General features: G+C 52.7%; 4 protein-coding genes across 15 annotated transcripts; 3 read left to right on the forward strand and 1 right to left on the reverse strand.

Annotated features, from left to right (window-relative positions):
- The first annotated feature begins 437 nt into the window (after positions 1 to 437).
- On the forward strand, positions 438 to 4,411 carry PBX2 (PBX homeobox 2). The gene is made up of 9 exons (XM_039882941.1): positions 438 to 672; positions 1,539 to 1,612; positions 1,845 to 2,092; positions 2,186 to 2,376; positions 2,550 to 2,685; positions 2,795 to 2,948; positions 3,326 to 3,414; positions 3,535 to 3,621; positions 3,745 to 4,411. The coding sequence occupies exons 1-9, from the start codon at positions 458 to 460 to the stop codon at positions 3,838 to 3,840; spliced, it is 1,290 nt and encodes a 429-aa protein (XP_039738875.1). The 5' UTR covers positions 438 to 457; the 3' UTR covers positions 3,841 to 4,411.
- A 126-nt stretch (positions 4,412 to 4,537) lies between these two features.
- Positions 4,538 to 8,683, forward strand: AGER (advanced glycosylation end-product specific receptor). Of its 9 annotated transcripts, none has more exons than XM_039882933.1 (11): positions 4,538 to 5,922; positions 6,101 to 6,207; positions 6,284 to 6,497; positions 6,677 to 6,741; positions 6,853 to 6,940; positions 7,039 to 7,221; positions 7,308 to 7,462; positions 7,660 to 7,801; positions 8,073 to 8,099; positions 8,195 to 8,318; positions 8,394 to 8,683. In XM_039882933.1, the coding sequence occupies exons 1-11, from the start codon at positions 5,871 to 5,873 to the stop codon at positions 8,515 to 8,517; spliced, it is 1,281 nt and encodes a 426-aa protein (XP_039738867.1). In that variant the 5' UTR covers positions 4,538 to 5,870; the 3' UTR covers positions 8,518 to 8,683. The 9 variants fall into 9 exon arrangements, with proteins under 9 accessions (XP_039738867.1, XP_039738869.1, XP_039738868.1 ...); XM_039882935.1 differs by having other exon boundaries at positions 8,418 to 8,683; XM_039882934.1 differs by having other exon boundaries at positions 6,305 to 6,497.
- A 184-nt stretch (positions 8,684 to 8,867) lies between these two features.
- RNF5 (ring finger protein 5) lies at positions 8,868 to 11,296 on the reverse strand. 2 transcript variants are annotated; one of them, XM_039882946.1, is made up of 6 exons: positions 11,048 to 11,296; positions 10,115 to 10,133; positions 9,907 to 10,019; positions 9,745 to 9,799; positions 9,551 to 9,668; positions 8,868 to 9,449 (listed from the first exon to the last, which is right to left on the reverse strand). In XM_039882946.1, the coding sequence occupies exons 1-6, from the start codon at positions 11,185 to 11,187 to the stop codon at positions 9,352 to 9,354; spliced, it is 543 nt and encodes a 180-aa protein (XP_039738880.1). In that variant the 5' UTR covers positions 11,188 to 11,296; the 3' UTR covers positions 8,868 to 9,351. The 2 variants fall into 2 exon arrangements, with proteins under 2 accessions (XP_039738880.1, XP_039738881.1); XM_039882947.1 differs by lacking the exon at positions 10,115 to 10,133 and having other exon boundaries at positions 11,048 to 11,185.
- A 1,105-nt stretch (positions 11,297 to 12,401) lies between these two features.
- Positions 12,402 to 20,625, forward strand: AGPAT1 (1-acylglycerol-3-phosphate O-acyltransferase 1). 3 transcript variants are annotated; one of them, XM_039882943.1, is made up of 7 exons: positions 12,402 to 12,544; positions 17,657 to 17,865; positions 18,074 to 18,207; positions 18,535 to 18,710; positions 18,873 to 18,968; positions 19,098 to 19,170; positions 19,659 to 20,619. In XM_039882943.1, the coding sequence occupies exons 2-7, from the start codon at positions 17,666 to 17,668 to the stop codon at positions 19,841 to 19,843; spliced, it is 864 nt and encodes a 287-aa protein (XP_039738877.1). In that variant the 5' UTR covers positions 12,402 to 12,544; positions 17,657 to 17,665; the 3' UTR covers positions 19,844 to 20,619. The 3 variants fall into 3 exon arrangements, with proteins under 3 accessions (XP_039738877.1, XP_039738878.1, XP_039738876.1); XM_039882944.1 differs by lacking the exon at positions 12,402 to 12,544 and adding an exon at positions 13,658 to 13,956 and having other exon boundaries at positions 19,945 to 20,619; XM_039882942.1 differs by lacking the exon at positions 12,402 to 12,544 and adding an exon at positions 13,659 to 13,956 and having other exon boundaries at positions 19,659 to 20,625.

Raw genomic sequence — 20,625 nt, forward strand, 5'->3', positions numbered from 1 at the left:
CCGTATTTTCCCCGATGGGCTGGTCTCCTCCCAGCGTCCCTTCTACCCTCTCCCCGCCTCCACTCTTCCTCCAGTTCCTCTGTTTCTGTGGTGTATTCTCCCTGCCCCCAGCTCCTCCTCCTCTGTTCCTCCTTCTCTTCTCCTCCTCTTCCTCCTGGGTTCTCCCCCAGCCTCTCCCTCCTCGTCTCCCCTCCCTCCTCCTCCCCTCCCTTCTTCTTACACACCCCCTGCTTGGGCCTTCTCTTCTCTCCGGCTCCTTCTCCACGCCGGGGGCCGGGGTCTCGTGGGGGCCTGCACCTGTGTCTCCCTTCAGGGAGTTTGGGGTGAACCCCTGTGGGAGCCGGGAAGGGGAAGACGGGCAGGAGTTGGGGCGACGGAGCAGCGTCCATGAGTTTGGGGGGAAGCAACCAGGCGGGGAGGCAGCAGGGAGGGGCCCAGGGCCTCCCCCCAACTACATATGGGACACGCAGCGGCTGGGGCTGCCCCTGGGGGCCGAGGGGGCCTGGGATTGGTGGGTGGGGAGCCTGGGGGCCCTGGCGAACCTCCGGGTGGCGGAGACCCCGGTGGGGGGAGTGGGGGGGTCCCGGGAGGCCGAGGGAAGCAAGACATCGGGGACATTCTGCAGCAGATAATGACCATCACCGACCAGAGCCTGGATGAGGCCCAGGCCGCGTGAGGTGCCCCCACCTCCTGGGACCTGGGAAGACAGACCCAGCAGAAGCCCCATTCACAAGTTTGAGCCTTGTAGCGCTCCTCCCTGCCCCTAACTCCTTGGACTCCTCTCCAAGATCCTCATAGCTCTCCTCTCCTGCTTCCCAGGAACCCCCCAGATAAGTGATCCTTCTCAAACTCTCCTTCACCTCTATAGGCCCTGAACAAACTCTTATGGAGGGGAACCACAGGTGCTCTCACTTCTCTCTCCTAACTTTCATTGACTTCACACTTCCCCTGGAACATCCCTCCATCTTTCAGGAGCCTCCTTCCAGCCCACCTGCCTTTTCTCATACAGACCTGGGATTGCCTCCATAATCTCCCCCTCGAGAGTTCCTTGCCTTCTCTCCTCTTCCTCTCCACTATGTCCAGTTTTCAAGGGTCTCACTTTTGCCCCTGCTCTGTCCCAGGACCCCGACACACTGAACTCCCCACTTTAGCTTGCGGCCCCTAACCCCATTCTGGCACCCCAAACTCTGCCTCTTCTCCCCAGTCTCCATCTCTCTTCCTCTGAAATCTACCTAGTCACCCTCATGTCCGCAGTCACCCCAAACTCCCCCTCTATACCCTATAGACTATCTCCCACAGCCCCCTGTCCGCCCAAGAGGTCTTTATCCTGCTGTTTTCACCTTCCCTCCATCTGCTGGAAGCCAGGCAGCTTCCCCACATCTCCATGCTCCGATAGCTGATCTCGCCCCAAGAACCCCCACTTCCATTCTGCCCCCGACCACACTTTCTTCCTCCCTTGTTCTCAGGCTCCCCTCAACCTCATGGTTTTCCACCACTACCTGTTTCTGTAGCTCAGCTTTTCTCCCATTCCTTCCAAGGAAACATGCCCTAAACTGCCACCGAATGAAGCCTGCTCTCTTTAGCGTCCTGTGTGAAATCAAGGAGAAAACCGGTATGTGGATCCTCTTCTCATTCCTCAGCTCTGGGGATGAAACCCTGTTTACTATAGATTCAGCCTAAGAGTTTGACAGCTTGGGGCCCTGAGTAAATTGGGAGTCAGGGAGGTTGCTAAGGGTGGCTGGGGAGGGAACCAAAGAAATTTGGGTTTCCAGGAGGCATACAGAGGGCTGAGAATCGGGTATGGGATCCCCGGGTCCCTAAGTCCACTCACCCGCACAAACTAGGCCTCAGCATTCGAAGCTCCCAGGAGGAGGAGCCGGTGGACCCACAGCTGATGCGCTTGGACAACATGCTTCTGGCAGAGGGTGTGGCTGGGCCCGAGAAAGGGGGGGGCTCAGCGGCAGCAGCTGCAGCCGCTGCAGCTTCTGGAGGCGGCGTGTCCCCTGACAACTCCATCGAACACTCGGACTATCGCAGCAAACTTGCCCAAATTCGCCATATCTATCACTCAGAGCTGGAGAAATATGAGCAGGTGAGGAGAGGAGGCTGGAGTGGATGGAGGTTCTTTGGGGGGAATCCCAAGGCCAAAGGGCTCCTCTTCACAGCCTACTGGCCCTCACTCCAGGCATGTAACGAGTTCACAACCCACGTCATGAACCTGCTGAGGGAGCAGAGCCGCACGCGGCCTGTGGCACCCAAGGAAATGGAGCGCATGGTGAGCATCATCCATCGAAAGTTCAGCGCCATCCAGATGCAGCTCAAGCAGAGCACCTGCGAGGCTGTCATGATCTTGCGTTCCCGTTTCCTGGATGCCAGGTGGGACCTAGGGGCCCAGGCCTGCCCTCAGCACTGGGATCCTTCCCATTCTTCAGGCCCCTGGGCCACCATGTTGCACAACACGGTACTCCATGACAATGGCGTCCTCTGGAGTTATGCAATATGGAGTTCCTGCTAGGATAACAATGTCCTCACCACCCTTCTTTCTCTAGACGAAAACGCCGTAACTTCAGCAAACAGGCTACTGAGGTCCTAAATGAGTATTTCTACTCTCACCTGAGTAACCCATATCCTAGCGAGGAGGCTAAGGAGGAGCTTGCCAAGAAGTGTGGAATCACTGTCTCTCAGGTATTGGGGAGGAGTTTTCTGGCAGAAAGCTCTCCAATCCTATTGACTGAGAGTCTTAACAGAGGGAAAAGTTTCCACATGACCCTCTTTTCTGCCTGCCACCCCACAGGTCTCCAACTGGTTTGGCAACAAGAGGATTCGCTATAAGAAAAATATTGGGAAGTTCCAAGAAGAGGCAAACATCTATGCCGTCAAGACTGCTGTGTCAGTCACCCAGGGGGGTCACAGCCGCACCAGCTCCCCAACACCCCCCTCTTCCGCAGGTGGATCCAGCTGCCACCCTGGCTGGCTATTTTGCACACTTCCTGCTTTTTGTTCCCACTTCCTATCTAGCAAGATCATTGCAGAATGGGGCCTTTGGGATTGAGAGAGACCAACTTGAGATGGGGTGGGGATGTCAGGGGACAGAGTCCACTCCAGCAAAGTTACTCTTGCCTTTCTTCAGCAAGTGGCCAGGGGAGGCTCAGAAACAGCCTAATCCTTCTGAATGTTACAGTGTTTTGTGGATAATTTGTGCACAGTAGTGTACCCCCACAGAACTAGTTCGGAAGGCTTTTTGGAAACAGAGCTGTGGTCTATCTCTTGTCTGCCATCACAGGCATGTTATACATGTCCCTAATTCCCTCTCTGCTCCCCCAAGGCTCTGGCGGCTCTTTCAATCTCTCAGGATCTGGAGACATGTTTCTGGGGATGCCCGGGCTCAATGGAGATTCCTACTCTGCTTCCCAGGTCAGGTGGCCCATCTTCCCTTAAGTAGGATTTTCCCAAAGTTGGTTTCCCTCCCTTCAGGATATGAGATTTCTTTCTTTTGAGGCTTCTCACTGTCATACTTCCTTTGGCTGCCCACAGGTGGAATCACTCCGACACTCAATGGGGCCAGGGGGCTATGGGGATAACCTCGGGGGCAGCCAGATGTACAGCCCTCGGGAAATGAGGGTGAGTAGATTTCTGAAGTCCTCTCTCTCTGCTGCTCACCAGGACAGGAGGGCCTTTTCCCTGGCACCGTTGTCCCCAACATTGGGTTTCCCAGAGCCCTACCCCAACTGTCTCTTTTTCCAGGCAAACGGCAGCGGCTGGCAGGAGGCTGTGACCCCATCCTCGGTGACATCCCCAACAGAGGGACCAGGGAGCGTTCATTCTGACACTTCCAACTGATCTCGCCCCTTAGGGCCACAGGGGTGGGGGCTCTCGAGATGACTCTTGAAGAGGACGCAGGCATCCAGAGGACAAACCCCAGACATAGGAGAAGCACAAGACAGAAGGGCAAAAATGGGGTTGTCCCCTCCTCCACCAGACTCTTGGTGCTGGGGGTGCTGACTACATGGCAGGGAGAATGGGGTCCCCTTAGGGGAAAGTGGGGTCTATCTTCCCCTTTTTTCTTTTTTTTTCAGTCTGTTTTCCTCTCCCCCTTATACAGAAACACACACTCAGAATCCTGTTTTTCAGATCCGTCTTCCTCTCACCGTACAACTGTCGTTCCCCACACCCACCCCCTCTGGTTTTGACCACTCTCCCTCCTCCACCCCTTATCTGTTCTGGGATCTGTGGAGACACCAGCCTTGCCCGACCAGAGATGCCAAAAATGGGGACAGAACTTCTGGACAGATGACTTGGGCCACGCCTCCGTGCCTCCCACCCCCTGCCCCTCCGGACGGCTTTATTACCTCATATGCAGCTCATCTTAAACCAATAGAATCGCTCGGTGGACAAGAGTGTCTGACTCAGATATCTACCTCGGAGGGAGTTTCTGCTACTCTATGGAATTGTTGACTGGGCTTTGGGGTTGAACTTTTTTTTCTTTTAAGAAAAGAAAAAGGAACCCTGGGACCATCTATTTTTTTTAATGTTCTTTTTTTGTTGGTTTTTAATTTAGTTTGGGGAAGTAGATGTTTTTATAAATATGTTAATTTTTTTTTTAATTTCTTGTTTTCCCATGTTAGGAGTGATAGTCAAAGGAGTCATAAGAGAAAGGGGAAACAAATAAATATGGTGAAGAGGTCCACCTGACTCCAGTCCTGTCCATCAGAAAGTATATTTAGCAGGGCACCAAGCCTGCCCCCCTAAAATCACTTGTTCTCCTTTGCTTGTAAAATCCTAGGTGTTCGCTTGTGCAGGCAGCTTCCTCCTGCTGCATTTGGTATGGAGGCCGTCGTGGGCTTGCTCGACTGGCCGATTCTCCCTCTTCTCACACTTGGGCAGGGCTAGACTCAGTAATTTTAAAGAAATGCCACCTTCCCCTGTGACACGTCTTTAAACCTTTTTTTAGCTACTATTTGCAGATTGGAGGGAGAGGGAGGGGGATATTGTGAAATAAGTATGGGTTGGGGTGCTTGTGTATGTATCTCTGAATTTCCCTAGAAATGATGTATCTTTTTCTCAGTCCAAAATCAAAAGGGTTGGGAGAGAAAGGAGGTTGCTAAAAGCTAGGTGTAGGGAGAAGTAAAATCACCACTGCCCCATCCTTGGCCCTGAATCCTATCATCTGAACCCCTCAGACATCCTCAGGATTTCACAAGACTGTCATAGTGGAAAAGTTCTGTCAATGATCCAGGCAGGATTTGAGGGCAGGTTGGGATTGTGATGGGTGGGGGGCGGGAGGCACGGGCCGGGGGCAGTTCTCTCCTCACTTGTAAACTTGTAGTTTCACAGGAAAAATAAAAGCAGTTTTAAATAAAGACATTTCTTTTTTCCCTGGGTTTAGTTGAGAATTATTTTCAAAAACATGAGAAATCCTAGAAAAATATTTTTCTCTCATAAAGTCCCAAACGGGTTTTCCCTAATTTCCTGAGTCTTGCCCTCACCACCCAGACCCCATGTTTCACCCTTGCCTTTTTACCGTGGGAAACAGCCTGGCTTGAACCCTGTTGCCTGGCAACCTTGCCTCCTCAAGATGAGGCTCCAGTGGTCCATCAAGCAGCCCTCAGCAGACGGATAGAACAGGTTGGTGGTCCTGAGAGGGTGAGAGACCCAAGGAGGTGCACTCCCCACCCCCATGGATGTGGCAGTGCCCAAGGGTGGAGTGATAACTGTTTCTCCTATATTCTGAAGGACTCTTGTCAGGAGAGCCATGAATTCCTAGCATTCCCTGTGCCAGGACAGGACTGGGAGAGGGTGTGAGCCCCACCTAGGGCGGAGGCCACAGCAGTGAGGGGCAGACAAAGGCAGGAGCCTGGGAAGAAAGCAGGATGGCAACAGGGGCAACGGTCGGAGCCTGGGCGCTGGTCCTCAGTCTGTGGGGTGAGCCACTCTCCCCACACCTATCCTCCCTTCTGAAAGCACTCTGCCCCCTCCCCAAATCTCCCCAGAACTTTCCTGGAACCTGGATACCACTCTTCAGGCTCCCTCACACACCTTGTGCTAGTTTTATCAGCCCCATCTCTTTTTCCTGCCCCTCCGCCTTGGTGCTGTCTTCCAGGGGCAGCAGTAGGCAGTCGAAACCTCACAGCCCAGATCGGGAAGCCACTGGTGCTGAACTGTAAGGGTGCTCCCAAGAAACCACCCCAGCAACTGGAATGGAAATTGGTAAGAGGGTCTCCTGTTACACCCTGCCCACTTCCCTGCCTCATGAGTCCTTTCTCAAAGGACTTGCACTGTTTAGGCCCCTCTCCTCTGTCCCCAGAACACAGGCCGGACAGAAGCTTGGAAGGTCCTATCTCCCCAGGGAGGTCCCTGGGATAGTGTGGCTCGAGTCCTCCCCAACGGCTCCCTCCTCCTGCCGGCCATTGGGATCCAGGATGAGGGGACTTTCCGGTGCCGGGCAATGAGCCAGAATGGAAAAGAGACCAAGTCCAGCTACCAAGTCCGAGTCTACCGTAAGGGTTCCAGGGCCTTCCCCAAGGCCCACTTTTCATCTAAGGAAAAGCCTTCAACCCCAGCCCCTTGGCTCCTTAGCCCTGGTGTGTGAGAACCTCTAACTTCACTGACCCAGCCCCACAACCAGGATGTGAGGATCTTCAAAGCTTCAGCCTGATTGGAATTTTCCCTCCTTCAGAGATTCCTGGAAAGCCAGAAATTGTTGATCCTGCCTCTAAACTCACAGCTGGTGTCCCCAATAAGGTAGTGGAAGAAAATGGGAGTAGAACGTGGTCCCAAGAATGGGAGGGGAGTGTAGCTAAGTGTGTATGGAGTCTCTTACTTTCAAAGATGATGAGGTCACTCTTTCCCCAGGTGGGGACATGTGTGTCTGAGGGGGGCTACCCTGCAGGGACTCTTAGCTGGCACTTGGATGGGAAACCCCTGATACCTGACGGCAAAGGTGCGTCCCCCTCTTCCCCCCGTAACTGCCTTCTTTTTGATCCCTCCCCCCCGACACACACACACCCTGGGATATCTTGCCTTCTTCCCCCACCACAGGAGTGTCTGTGAAGGAAGAAACCAGGAGACACCCTGAGACAGGGCTTTTCACACTCCAGTCAGAGCTGATGGTGACCCCAGCCCTGGGAGGAGCGCCCCACCCTACCTTCTCCTGTAGCTTCAGCCCTGGCCTTCCCCGGCGCCGAGCCCTGCACACAGCCCCCATCCAGCTTAGTGTCTGGGGTAAGCAGAGATGGGGAGGGCCCCTCGCTCGGGTGAGTACTATCTGAAAGTATGCCACTGGGACCACACGTAGGTGTAACTCTCAGCCTCGTGCCCCTTCCCAGCCCCAGAGCCTGTGCCTCTGGAGGAGGTCCAATTGGTGGTGAAGCCAGAAAGTGGAGCAGTAGCTCTTGGTGGAACCGTGACCCTGACCTGTGAAGCCCCCACCCAGCCCCCTCCTCAAATCCACTGGATCAAGGATGTGAGTGACCTGAAGAGGGGGCTGGGAGGTAGAGATACATAACTGGCAACTAGAAGGGCAGCGGCTCATGGAGAGAGAAGCAGTCAAGAGGCTGGGGAAGAGGACAAGGTATCTGGGGATGTGGAGACAAAGACAGGAGTATGGGATATACAGACAAGGGTTGTAATAGCCTCCTGCCCCACTTCCCCGCCTCCTAGGGCACGCCCCTGCCACTTCCCCCCAGCGCAGTGCTGCTCCTCTCTGAGGTAGGGCCTCAGGATGAGGGAACCTACAGCTGTGTGGCCACCCATCGCAGCCACGGGTCCCAGGAAAGCCAGGCTGTCAGCATCAGCATCATTGGTGAGACCTCTCCCCAGAGCCCAGGGACCCTGTGCAGCCTCCAATTCCCTACCCTGTTCTGGCATTGTCCCCAAGAGCTATCTCACATCTCCCTCAGTGGACCCACACCCAGGCCTCGGCTGCCCCACCCAAACCCTACCAAGAGAGCAGCCCAGCCTATCCCCTCTCCACTCTGAACTGAAGAAAAAGAAGACTCCACTGGGGCTCCCACTAAATAGCCCTTTCCCGAACTGAAGCTTCCCTTTCTGACTTGCCCTGACTTGTCTTCTAGAAACAGTCGAGGAGGGATCAACTGCAGGTGAGGAGTTGGATAAGGTCAGAGAAGCAGACAGACCCCAACATGCATGGTGAGTGGTAGGGGCTGTGCCCTCAATCCTCCCCATTTCCCTACAGGCTCTGTGGGAGGGCCAGGGCTGGGAACTCTAGCCCTGGCCCTGGGGATCCTGGGAGGCCTGGGGATAGTCGCCCTGCTCATTGGGATCATTATGTGGCGAAGGTGGCGACACCGAGAGAAGAGGTGAGTGCAGAAAGCCACTGGGGGCTTCCTGGCAGCAAGGAGAGGTATGGGGGAAATGCTAGGACCCATGTGCAGAATTTCCCCAATCTTCCTCCCCAGGAAGGCCCCAGAAAACCAGGAGGAGGAGGAGGAAGAGCGTGCAGAGCTGAATCAGTCTGAGGAGCCTGAGGCAGCCGAGAGCAATGCAGGAGGGCCTTGAAAGGCCCACAGCCACCCCCATCCCTCAGCTCCCTTTTCTTTTCCCCACACTCTGTTCTGGCCCCAGATGAGTTCTCCCCTGTACAACCTCCACTCACCTCACCAAACTTTCTTCCACAACCAGAGCCTCCCATGAAGCGCGATGAGTAAACAACTGACAAACCTTACTCCCTTTGCTCTTTGTGTGTGTGTGTGTGTGTGCGTGCGTGTGAGATGCCCTCACCCCTGCAACCCTGAGACACTTGAAGGAAAGGGCTCACCCCCATGCTTCCCCACACCACATCAAAAATCTACTCAAGGTGGGAAGAAGATGGAAGGAAGGAAGGAGGGAAGGACAAAGGTGGGCAGAGCTCCCATCAACACATCTCACCTTGTTTATTGAATTTGTAACAAAGGAGGTAGTGAGGGGAAGGAAGCACTTAAAAGTCATAACCTATACTAGAAACTGAGGAGAGAAAAATTAAGTTAACGAGAGGAAAGTCGGGGAGAGCCAGAAGGAGGCTTGCCCACCTTTCAACATCAAATCAAGAAACCTGGGGAAAGCAAAGGATGAGGAGAGAGGAGAAACAGACATTCTCTTCAGTCCATGCTCTTCTCCCAGAGCTGGGAGGTATGATTCTACTGAGTGAGCAGTTCAGGGCAGATGCTTCTCCCATCCTATGCACAGATGTCACTCTTCCTCCCCACACCCTCCTGGAGAGTGGCCGTGGCTGGCCTTAGCCAGCAGAAATGGAGGGGCTGGGGTCGGGGGAGGGTCCGGGAGTAAGGAAAGGTCAGCAGGGACCCTCAATACTGATTCTTCTCTGGCTAGAGGTGGGCAGAAAGAAGACACAGCTCAAATACTGAGCAGCCAGAAAAAGAAGAAGATGGCGAGAAACAGGAAGAGGGAGTCCTGCCAGCTGGAGGCTGGGTGACCCTGTCCCAGATCCACACCTGTGGGAGAAAGGAAAGCTGCAGAAGAAGCATCCAGGGCCGGGAGGGGGCCTGAGGGGATTCAGGGGGCTCCCAGGTAGGAGCTGAGGGAAGGCTCTTACCTGTACCCCGGTGGAATGGCTCATGGGTATTGAAGACAGTGGTGAAAAATCCAAAGGGAAAAGCACCAACACCAAATGAGAAGTGAAAACCCCCAGTATCACCAAATGGCTGGAATCCCTAAGGAGGCAGAGAAAGTCAGAGGGAGATGGGGCAAGTCTTTAGCAAGGAAGAAACACAATCGGACAAGACTCACCCCTCTGCTCTCTGGAGCTGGTCGCTGGCCCTGGGGGCGGGGTGGAGTTTTCAATCTGAGGAAGAGGAGAGGAACATCAAAAGGAAATGTTCGCTCCAATTCCATGCCCCACTCCCTGGGAGAAAGTCTTCCATTTTCCCTCAGCACCCTCCTATCTCTCACCTGGGATCCTGGGACTTCTGGCTCCCTCGCCCATAAAGGGGGACAACCTTTTCTCTGCTGATCCCAGCTTTACATACTGGGCACTCTTGCCGCTCAGGCCGTGTCTCCAGCCACTGGGGGGAAAAATGAAGTGGTTTCCAGTACACAGCAGGGTCTTCCAGCTCCTAAGACCTCCCCATTTCCCTCTTCATATCCTCTGAGTACGCACCTGATGAAGACAGGGCCAACTGGATGGGGGGAAAAAAAAAGGTCAAACTAGCTACAGAAAGGAGACAAAGACCACACCTCACAGAGTTCCATCTCACCCCCAATTCCCAAGTTTTACCTGCTGTTTCTTTTCATATTTTCTGCCACCTCTACCATTATAGCCAACTTGGCCTTCCTGCTTCTCTCAACCTCCAACACCTAAAGCTTCATCCTCAAGATGCTCAACCCTCTCATTTCGACACACACACACACACTCATCCCCTCCCTTCTCTGCCTTTCGACTTAATTTCCAGTTCTCTTGAACCACTCCTTTCCAGATCTCCTCTTACAGCCGAAGCCCCATCCTTGCCCTTATTACTCCCAAACCAAACCCCCTAAATAGCACCTTCCCCTACTGCTCCTTTTACTTTCTTCCAGGCCCAATAAAGTTCCTATTTTCACAATCTTTTAACCTCTCAAGACTGCCTCTCCACAGTGCCCTTGTCCCAAGGCATACCACCCCCTTCCACACCTCATCTGAATGTGACCCCCACATTCTCTAGGTCTTCCCCCACTCAACTGACGCATTCCTCCCCTATCCTTTGAGTCTAATCCGTTTCCACCTGTACAGCTAAGATCCCTCACTCCTCTGGGGTAAGGTGGCTCGGGTTTCACCTGTACAGATGTGCGGTGCCCACCCTTCCGCTCCACTTCCTCTTAACACACCATATGCCCCAGCTCCTAGTTCCTATGCCTCTCCTTTCCATGGGTCGCGTCTGTACAGACTTGACCCTCCCACCCGCTCATACCCGAAAAGACGTTATATCCCTTCCTCGAGACTCACCTATGGGGTTGTGCCCTCTGATTATCCGTATGATTGTACGGTCCCCTTGCCCCCAGCCTTCCCCGTATGAAGGTGAGCCCCATTCCTTTTTGCCCCCTTCCCGACTCTCACCAGAACAGGTGGCCACACACACTGACCACAGCTTCCCGAGCAGTCTCCAGACATATATTACATTCGAAGGTCGCGCCCGCCCCGCCCCGCTCGCGGTTTGGCCCTTCGGGGCCCCCGTCCTCCTCCTCCGCTGCTGCCATGGCCAGTTCTGTTTCGCCCCCAAGTACCCTTAGTCCCCGAGAAGACACACTCAAGCCCCAACAAACGGGAAACCGCCTCCTGCTCACGATAGCTGGGGAGGCCTTAAGCTGTTTTAATCACTATTGGTCTGAGTACCTGCCAATCACGCAGGATTCAAAAGAAAGGATTGGTTCAGAGAGCAGGGATGAAGAGAAGTTTGCTCGGTCCTGCCCTTGCACAATAACTATTGGCTGATACAGTCGCAGTCGGTATGCACTGTCAAGGGATTGATAACGTCATACGTCCCGTTGCCGGGCCAAGGGAAGCTTTGTTCATCTTGGGTACTTGCCAGTCATAACCAAAGGCTAGAAGCCATTGGTTCTGGACTACATAGACCTCGCCCGCTATAAGCCCCTCTCTCTTCTTCACGTCCTCTTTCACAGAATGTCCGGATTCCTATTGGACTTTGGAGCGTATGGCTCCAAAGCAATTGATTGGCTAGAACTCGACGGAAAATGGTGGTTAGGTAAAATGCGCGTGCGCAACAGGCGGCGGGAAGGACTGAGCCAATCCTATGAGTGTTGAGCCTTCTCTGGTCTCACCCCTTCACCTCTAACTTGTCTCCATGGTGACTGCTTTACAACTGGCTGGGTTTGGGGGTTCAAAGGACTCGGCTCAGCCTCATCCGGGTCCTCTCGCTGTGGTTTTCTCTCTCTCTCTCTCTCTCCCCCCCCCGCCCCTCCCTCCTCTCTCTTTCTCTCTTTCTCTCTTTCTCTTGTCTCTCTCTCGGCTGATTGGGCCATTTATTTCGCCCTGATTGGCCGAGATCGGAAAAGACGGCGAAGAGCTCAGAAAAGAGGGCAAATACTAGGGTCGCAGGGTTCAAAATGGCTCCGGCCTCCTTTGGCGGTGTAGAGAGCAGAACTTGGGTCCGCCCCTACCTCTTAGGAAAGAAAGGAACAGAACTGGGATTAGCCCGAGGTTTGGATGCTGTGTGCATCGACCTGGTGTTAACTCACATTCCTCGGCTGGACGACTCAGCCCGCCCCTCTCTAGGTGATTTACAGAGCAGAGCTGAACTAAAGGCACACCCACTTTTTAAAGTGACACAGTAGAACAGAGTTAACCTCGACTCCGTTTTAAACTTTAACAGCAGAAAAGGCCTAGCTCTACCCCTTTGTGAGTGGCTGTAGAGGGACAAGCCCCGCCCCCTTTTAAGGCTACCCGGGGCGGAATGGGATTAGGCCCGCCCCTTCTTTGTAAAGTTCCCAGGAGAACTGGGGTCTTCATCCTGGGTTGGACCCCGGGATTTAGGCAAGCTGCTTCAGAGTTTGTGCCTTTGTTCTACAGTCAGTGTGGCCCAAGGAACAGAACTAGGTAACAGCCCTCCCACTACCAGTGTTCTTTACATCTTCTTCCTCAGGGCCTGTAAACTCAGGCAGGGCAAAGGTGTCTGGGGGCCGGGGACGGGGCAGGCAGCGGCTGAGGGCAGTTCACCAGCAACCAGATAAAAGGTCCCACGTGATTCAAGTGAGGAAAGGTGAGAAGTTGGAAGTTGCCAGGGCAGGGGAGGTGAGGGTTCAGGAGTTCTGTGGAGGTTTAGAAAAAGCTACTGAGAGGTGAACAAGGAAGGAGTGATGGAATGATCCTGGTAAAGGACTAATGGGAGTATGGAGAACGAGGGCTGCAGGGGGCTAGATGCACTGGCTACAAAATTAAGGAGGCATGTTTATCCCAGAAGAATCAGCATTCTTCCTCACTTTTTTTTTTTCCAAGAAAGCAACCCTAATGCCCAGTTTCCATTGTAAGAATATATGCACCCAGATTCTATGTTGGGGAGAGGGGTGGTCTCAGCTTAGGTGAGTAAAGAGACTAATAGAAAGTAGAAAAGGTACTGAGGCTAGAGTATGGAAAGACAGGGGCAAAGAGAGGGCCTGAGAGTATCCTTTCTCTTTGAAGAGGGGGTGGTGTGGAGGAGGGAGTTGGACTGCTGGGAGACAGTGATGGGGACAAAGTGCAAAGAGACCAGACTAGAGAGCTGGAGGGTGAAGTGAGGAGGTAAGATGGAGACCTGGAGGGATAAAGAGAAGTGAAGAATTCAGTGTTTGGCACATCGTAGGTGCTCGATAAGTATTTGGAATCGGGGAACTGGAAAGGGAGTCTTGGAGAAGAGTTGGACGAAGGCAGATACGGGAGTTAAGGGGAAAGGAAGAAACCGAAAAAAAGTGACAATAAGAGTGGTGATGGAGACTGAGAAGGAGGAATGGGCCAAGGAAGGAATACAGCACGAAGGGACATACAAGTCGTGTGTGCTGAAAGGAAATTTCGTGCAGCTGGAGACAGAGAAGGACAGGCAGAGCACAGCCGAGCTCTCCAGGAGCGGAGCTAGCAAGAGGAGACCGGCAGATGTGGGGAGGAGATGCCTGGATGCCTGGGAGGCGATTGGCAAAATAGGCCGCCCGTCACCGCCTCCTACTTCCTGACCAGCCCCGGAAACCAGCAGGCGTTGGGGGGCGGGGAGGAGCGGCAGCAGCAGCCCCAGCCCTTAGAGAGTCTGCAGGAAGGGAGGGTGGGAGCTAGGAGGACAACCCCCCACCATTCCTACCGCTATGGGCCCAGCCTCCCACTCCCACCTCCCCTCCATCGGCCGGGGCTAGGACACCCCCAAATCCTGTCGCCCCCGTGACACCGACACCCCGACCGAGCCAGAGACACAGCCACCCGCCACCACCGCTGCAGCAGCCTGGCTGGGGAGGGGGCCAGCCCCCCAGGCTCCCCACCCCACTGAGGTGGGGGCAGGAAAGGGATGGGAGGAGGAGGGAGGGGGTGCTGAAAGGGACATGGAGGAGAGGGTGGGGGAGAGATTGGGTCTGGGAGGGCAGACGGGAAAAGGATTGCTGCGAAAAGAATGAGACCTGACTGGGGAGAGGGTTGCTGGGGAAAGGAGACGGGGCATGAGGGAGGAATGGTGGAGACCCCGTAAATTCAGGATGGGGGTGTGGACAGGGAATCCTGGAAAGGGAATTCTTGCACCTTCCCCAATTCCTTTTCTTGCCCTTTGGCCTCACATGACTCCTGGGGGGTTGTGGCATGGAGAAGGCAGTTTATTGCTCTTCTCCCAACATAATTTGCTTCCTAGGAATGCTCTCAGACAGGTCTGTTTCCATCTAGGTACAGGGCCTCTTGTTTTTCAGTGGCCTTCCACACCGCTGGACCCTTACTGACACACAAGTGCCTTGTGGGGGGCTATGTTTTCTACATTGAGTCTGTGTACCTTTGACATATTCAATGGCTTGTGTGCAGCTAGGTTGTCCTATGCTGTCTATGGGTTGTGCAGAAATGGTGCGTTATTGTTATTTTTTATCACAATTACCCATTCTCATATCTTATGTCCATGTCTCAGGTCTAGTCTTGACACTTTCAAGTGTGTGTTTCATATACATATTACATCTATTATTGGTTTTATTTCTTACACATTATGTTTTTGCACATTTAGTGCATAAACATTATACCTTATATTGTTTGAGCTCACATGTTATGTCCACGGTCCCGCTATATGCAGTAGTCTTCGTGTGTGGGCTTCCATGGCTTAACTGACTAGCACATGCCCATTTTCTGATTGGATTGGCCTCTTTGCTTTTTCCCAGTCAGGGTTCACACTGCACATATGTGTGCCCTTTGCATCATATGCTGATGTGACTTGTCCAAAGCATGTGTGCTTATGGTTACACATACTATTTATTTTACTGGAAGTATATTTTGGGAGCTGTGTGCTCATTACCTATTTGGTGCTCCATTGTGTTTATAAATCCTTGGATCTTTCTATTCCAGAGAGGGTCACTTAATTTTACTCATTAGAGATGGGTAACTGGGCCTCCCCAAAGAATATCCCCATATGCTTTACCTTGCTCACATCTCTGGCCTGTTTGTCTCTTCCTGCACATTCTTTCTCTAGTAGCTGTGTGCAGTCTGTGTCCCATGGAGTTCAGTGCATTCCACAGGGTCAGTTTTGCCGTGCACATTATCCCCAACTCTGCACTGTTGGCATGTATTTGATGACAACAGCATCATCCTCTTGTGGCATGTTAATCCCCATTCTGTATGTTTCTCCTGTGTGTACAGTGGTATGTGCCTTCTTAATTGTTGTCCTCTGCCTTCATTATATGGCCATGTATCGAATGTGTGTATTCAGAGTAGGTTACTATTAGTCTTGGTGTGTTCACTGCTTCTGAGTGACTTTTCATAATAGTCCTCAAGAGGGTAGCTATTTTATTCATGTTCTGAACTGTCATCTCTGTGTGGGTATGTATACAGCCTTATGATCTGTTCAGCAAATGTTTATGAGTGCTTTCTCTGCCTCCTTCTGTCCTGGGCATTGCAGATAAGACAGAGTCCCTGTCCTCAAGCTGAGTACAGACTAGGAAGGGAAACAGAAATGCCAGTGGGCAGTTATACACAGTGTGGTGTCAAGAACAGTGTTAAAATACAGATTGATGGACCGAACACCCACAATTTCTGATTTAGGAGATCTGGGGTACAGTCCAAGAAGTTGCATTTTCACACTTTGAGAACCAGTGATCAAGATAAAAATGTAATGGAAACTCAGGTCTGGAGGGGTTCAGGAAGACCTCCAAAATGTGCCACTGAGCTGAGTGAGGCAAATGAAAAGAAGTAGAAGGGCTTTCCAGCCAAAAGAAACAGCACGTTCATGACACGCGAGCATGAAAGATTATGGTATGTCTGAGGAACTAAAGTAAATCAGTGGGGTAAAAACGCATTTGTGGGCATGTGGCCAAAGATGTAAGCAGAAATCAACTTGTCAAGAAAAGCCTTTAGGCAAGACAGGGAAGTGCCAGATTTGTGTTACAGAAAATCTCTGCGGTTGTCTGTGGAAGACTGATTGGAGAGGAAGAGTTAGGAGTCTGTTGCAAATAGTTGAGGGGAGAAACGCTGTTCTGAACTTGCAGGGGCAATGGGATGGAGCAGCTCAGAAGCCTACCATTTTAGAGCTGGCAGTCTCCTGTTTCCTGTATTGCCTGTTACCTTCATTCTTGGCAATGGGCTTACCTTTGAGCACAGCCTGTCCTGTCGTTGGAAGGGAGTGCCTTTGGCCTTGATAGGAATGACTAGTATTTGTCTAAACACAGATTTTGTGAATTGTGACCCTGCCCCCAGCCGTGGGGCAGGCAAGTGGAGGAAGGAGGAAGAGCCTAGAAGGCAGGTCCTAGGTACCTGTGCCTCTTCCTCCTGAACTTTCCCAAGGCAGGTAGTGTGACGTCCCTTTGACTCTCTGCCCTCTTTTTTTCTCTTCGTGAGGCCTTACCCTCTGTTCCTGCCTGACCAAACTGCCCCCAGTGTTGTTGGAAGTGGTGGGATTTGTTTGCCTTTTTGTGGAGGCAGGATTGATGGATGTAGTTACTCCTGGTATGTCCATGGCTTTATCTGGGAATGGGGGCAGGGCGCTACCTGGGTGGAGAGAGGTTTTTCTAGGTATGCGTTTCCAATCCTTCATCTGTCACTGGGTATGATTGTAAATTTGTGTGTGTGTGCGAACAAGTCAATCTTTGTATGACCGTGTGTCTGTGTTTGCATTCGTGACAGAGCCTTTATTCTTGCCAGTCAGCCCTTGAGAATGTCTGTGGGTGTTTGATCACTTACACTGTATCTGCTGTGTGCTGTCTATGCACCTGTGTATATACATACAGGCGGCAGTGTGACTCAATGGTTAGGGACACAAGCTTCTTAGGTTTAAGCTAGGACTTGCTTCTCAGTAGCCATATCACCTCAGGTAAGTTATTTAACCTCTCTGTGCCTGTTTCCTGTAAAATGTAAATTTTGTGGTTTAACATAATATATGATATATAGAGACAAGGCCTCTCCAACACAAATATAATGCAAGCCACATATGTAATTTTTAATTTTCTGGTAGCTACACTGAAAAAGGTAAACAGTAACAAGGTGAAATTAATTTTAATAATATACTCTGTTGAACCCAAAAAATTGCAGTTTTAGAATTTAATCAATATAATTATTAATGGAATATTTTACATCGTATTTTTCAGTCAAAGTCTTTGAGATCTGTTGTGTATTTTACACTTCAGCACATCTCAATTTGGACTAGGCCACATTTCAAGTGCTCAGTAGCCATATGTGGCTGATGGCTGTTGTAGGTGCAGACAGCACAGATGTAGACCATTATAAGACCCTGACCAGTGTTAGCTCTCATCTTTATTGTCCTTTTATTATCATGTATCCGACTTGTGGAAGTACAGGTCTCGTCTCTTGTCTGTCTGAATATGTGGAGCCTTCAGAGTGGGGTGGGAAACCAATCCTGAGCACCCATCCCCACTGCCCCCATCCTAAAGATGCTTCCTCGGTAGGTTTAGGTGAGAACTCTGGCCCCATCTTGTGTCTCCTGCCTTCTGTGCCTTACTTGCCCCACCTCGCTCCAGCAATCAGGCCAACTGTCCCTCGCCCCATCCCTTGCAGGTGACCAGAATGGAGCTGTGGCCAGGGGCATGGATGGTGGTGCTGCTGCTCTTCCTGCTGCTGCTCTTCGTGCTGCCCACCCTGTGGTTCTGCAGCCCCAGTGCCAAGTACTTCTTCAAGATGGCCTTCTATAATGGCTGGATCCTCTTCCTGGCTGTGCTCGCCATCCCTGTGTGTGCTGTGCGAGGACGCAATGTAGAGAACATGAAGTGAGAGCCAAGGGGTGTTGGGTAATGAGGGAATCTAAGGGTCAGAAGTGAACGGTGGATGGGGAGGGTGGAGCGTGTATAGGAGAGACAGAGAAACTGGACAAGGAAGGGGAGAGGACTGTAGATGCCCAGAAAGAGAGTAGGGTTAGGGGAGCTGAGGCATGGATGTCAGTTGATCCTGCTGGAACCCCTTGCTGTGACCCCATAGGATCTTGCGTTTGATGCTGCTCCACATCAAATACCTATATGGGATCCGAGTGGAGGTGCGAGGGGCTCACCACTTCCCTCCCTCACAGCCCTATGTCGTCGTCTCCAACCACCAGAGCTCCCTGGACCTGCTTGGTGAGACCCCTCATAGGACACACCTCTTCTAGCCATGCCCTTCCTCCTGGTACCTTCCTCAGGATCTCCTCCCTTAGAGGTCCTCAGCTCCCCTTCATCTGGGATGTTGCCTTCTTTCCCTGGGGTAGAACTGCCCTCATAAGCAGGGTAGTAGATTTTTAGTCACCCTTCCCTCCGCTTGGGCCATCCCGCCCCTGCCTTCCAGTCTCCCTCTCCCTTTACATCCAGGCCCTTGGTAGTGAGGGTGATGACCTGGGTGAGGTGAGCTGCCTCTTGTGACACTGTGCCTCCATCCTGATCCTCACCCCATCCCCACCTCTGTCCCAGGTATGATGGAGGTATTGCCAGGCCGCTGTGTGCCCATCGCCAAGCGTGAGCTACTATGGGCTGGCTCTGCTGGGCTGGCCTGCTGGCTGGCTGGAGTCATCTTCATTGACCGGAAGCGTACTGGGGATGCTATCAGTGTCATGTCTGAGGTCGCCCAGACCCTGCTCACCCAAGATGTGAGTCACCCTGGGGATGTGGGTGTTTGGGGGTTATGGAGTAGCCTAGTTGTAAATGAACTGATACATAGGGCCAAGGGGCCTCAGAATCTAATTACAGCATCATAACCATTTTGCGACCCCTTTATATGTGTGTCTTCCTTGACCCTCTTTCTTTCTCAGGTGCGTGTCTGGGTTTTTCCTGAGGGCACAAGAAACCACAATGGCTCCATGCTGCCCTTCAAACGTGGCGCCTTCCACCTTGCGGTACAGGCCCAGGTGATTTCTTCCTCCCCTTCTGTTGCTGAGCCCCCAGCGTCCCACCATCCTTTCATTTCTGGCAGAGGCTTGTCGTGGGGGCCTCAGAATCAGAGCTGTGTGGACTGATTATCTTTCCTCCTTCCCCAGGTTCCCATTGTCCCCATAGTCATGTCCTCCTATCAAGATTTCTACTGCAAAAAGGAGCGCCGCTTCACTTCCGGTGAGGGCTCTGAGTGGCTCTGGGATAGGGGTGGCCAGAAGGGCCATGGGAAAAGCTAGAGGGATGTCGCCATAAAGCAGGACCAGTCAGTGAGAACTGTGAGGTGTCCACAGGATCCCCTAGTACGGCCCCACATCAGCCAATAAGTATTTATTAAGCACCCACCATACCCTGCTAGATAGGTAACAGTTGGTCCCTCAAAGAGAGGCCATTACTGTCTAGCAAGAAAGATAAGGCCTTTGTGTGCAAACCTGTAACACTCAGCAGTAAACACTAAACCTAGACAATGGGGGATGGAAGGGTGCTGTGTCTGAACCGGGGTTTGAGGAAAGCTTTGTGCAGGAGGGCCTCAAACAACTGGTGGCAACTGGCAGGCAGAGTCGGGGGAAGAGAACTGAGAGGTTGAGGGGGAATAGCAGGAAAGCTCAGAAACTGGGCCCAACCTGTGGGCAAGAGACAGGCTCTGATGGTGCTCACCCCCCTCCCAGGGCGATGTCAGGTTCGGGTGCTGCCCCCAGTGCCCACAGAAGGGCTGACACCAGATGACGTCCCAGCTCTGGCCGACACAGTCCGGCACTCCATGCTCACCATTTTCCGGGAAATCTCCACTGATGGCAGGGGTGGTGGTGACTATCTGAAGAAGCCTGGAGGAGTGGGCGATGCCCGGCTCTGAACTCCCCTCCCATCTACCCCCACCTCCTCCACACACCTATCAGCCCAGTAGGTCCTGAAGCGGGGCCAAGCCCTCTTCCTCATTTCCCCTCTCCTCACTAGGTCTCCTCTTTGGAATCTTCAACTTCTGAAGTGAATGTCCCTGTCCCTTCCCAGCTCCCCCCATGGACTCTCTTGCCTTGGTGCAGTCTCCACTCTGACCCCACCCTCCTCCTGTGCCATCGTGTTTATGGGACAGTTGCCTCCCCCTCATCTCCAGTGGCTCAACCTACACAAGGGTGGGAGCACTCCATCCTGTCCCCAGTGGACCTTCTTCCTTTGTGGTCTTCTCTCCCTCTCCACCCCACATTGGCCAGTGGACTCATCCATTCTGTGGAACAATTCCCCACGCCCACCCCCAGGTCAATGGATTCAGTGGACTCATCAGTTTGTGGGGAGGACTCATGCTGTGGCTGGAAGCTGATGCCTGGGACACTCCTCCCAGTCTCCTCCTGGGAACCTTCCTCAGCACGTTCACTCTCCCTCCCGTGGAACCTCCTATCAGTGGAGGCTGGACTCTTCTCACTAGAGGTCGCATCCCTGCCCATGCCCAGGACTGAGCATATTTCTGGATGCCAGTTTGGCCTTCACATTTCTGCTTCCCCTGTTCCCATGGTACAGTTCTTCTGTGACCCTTGCTCCACCCATCCTCCTGCAGCACCATTCTGACCAGGTGCGGGGAAGAGGCAGACATTAGGTGCTGCACTCTCTGCTCCCTGGGTTCTTGGGAAAAAGAAACTGAAC

The sequence above is a fragment of the Pteropus medius genome, unplaced genomic scaffold (genome assembly GCF_902729225.1).
Source record: "Pteropus medius unplaced genomic scaffold, Ma_sr-lr_union100, whole genome shotgun sequence".
NCBI classification, from domain to species: Eukaryota; Metazoa; Chordata; class Mammalia; order Chiroptera; family Pteropodidae; genus Pteropus; species Pteropus medius.

Coding starts and splice junctions, on each gene's coding strand:
- PBX2 (XM_039882941.1), top strand. CDS start 458: ATGGGACACGCAGCGGCTGGGGCTGCCCCTGGGGGCCGAGGGGGCCTG. Junction 2,377..2,549: donor TCCCGTTTCCTGGATGCCAG/GTGGGACCTAGG, acceptor TTCTTTCTCTAG/ACGAAAACGCCGTAACTTCA. Junction 3,622..3,744: donor ACAGCCCTCGGGAAATGAGG/GTGAGTAGATTT, acceptor CTCTTTTTCCAG/GCAAACGGCAGCGGCTGGCA.
- AGER (XM_039882932.1), top strand. CDS start 5,871: ATGGCAACAGGGGCAACGGTCGGAGCCTGGGCGCTGGTCCTCAGTCTG. Junction 5,923..6,100: donor GCTGGTCCTCAGTCTGTGGG/GTGAGCCACTCT, acceptor GCTGTCTTCCAG/GGGCAGCAGTAGGCAGTCGA. Junction 8,319..8,393: donor TGGCGACACCGAGAGAAGAG/GTGAGTGCAGAA, acceptor ACCCATGTGCAG/AATTTCCCCAATCTTCCTCC.
- AGPAT1 (XM_039882943.1), top strand. CDS start 17,666: ATGGAGCTGTGGCCAGGGGCATGGATGGTGGTGCTGCTGCTCTTCCTG. Junction 18,208..18,534: donor GAGCTCCCTGGACCTGCTTG/GTGAGACCCCTC, acceptor CCTCTGTCCCAG/GTATGATGGAGGTATTGCCA. Junction 18,969..19,097: donor ACCTTGCGGTACAGGCCCAG/GTGATTTCTTCC, acceptor CTCCTTCCCCAG/GTTCCCATTGTCCCCATAGT.
- RNF5 (XM_039882946.1), bottom strand. CDS start 11,187: ATGGCAGCAGCGGAGGAGGAGGACGGGGGCCCCGAAGGGCCAAACCGC. Junction 9,669..9,744: donor CAGCTCCAGAGAGCAGAGGG/GTGAGTCTTGTC, acceptor CTGCCTCCTTAG/GGATTCCAGCCATTTGGTGA. Junction 9,450..9,550: donor GCCATTCCACCGGGGTACAG/GTAAGAGCCTTC, acceptor TTTCTCCCACAG/GTGTGGATCTGGGACAGGGT.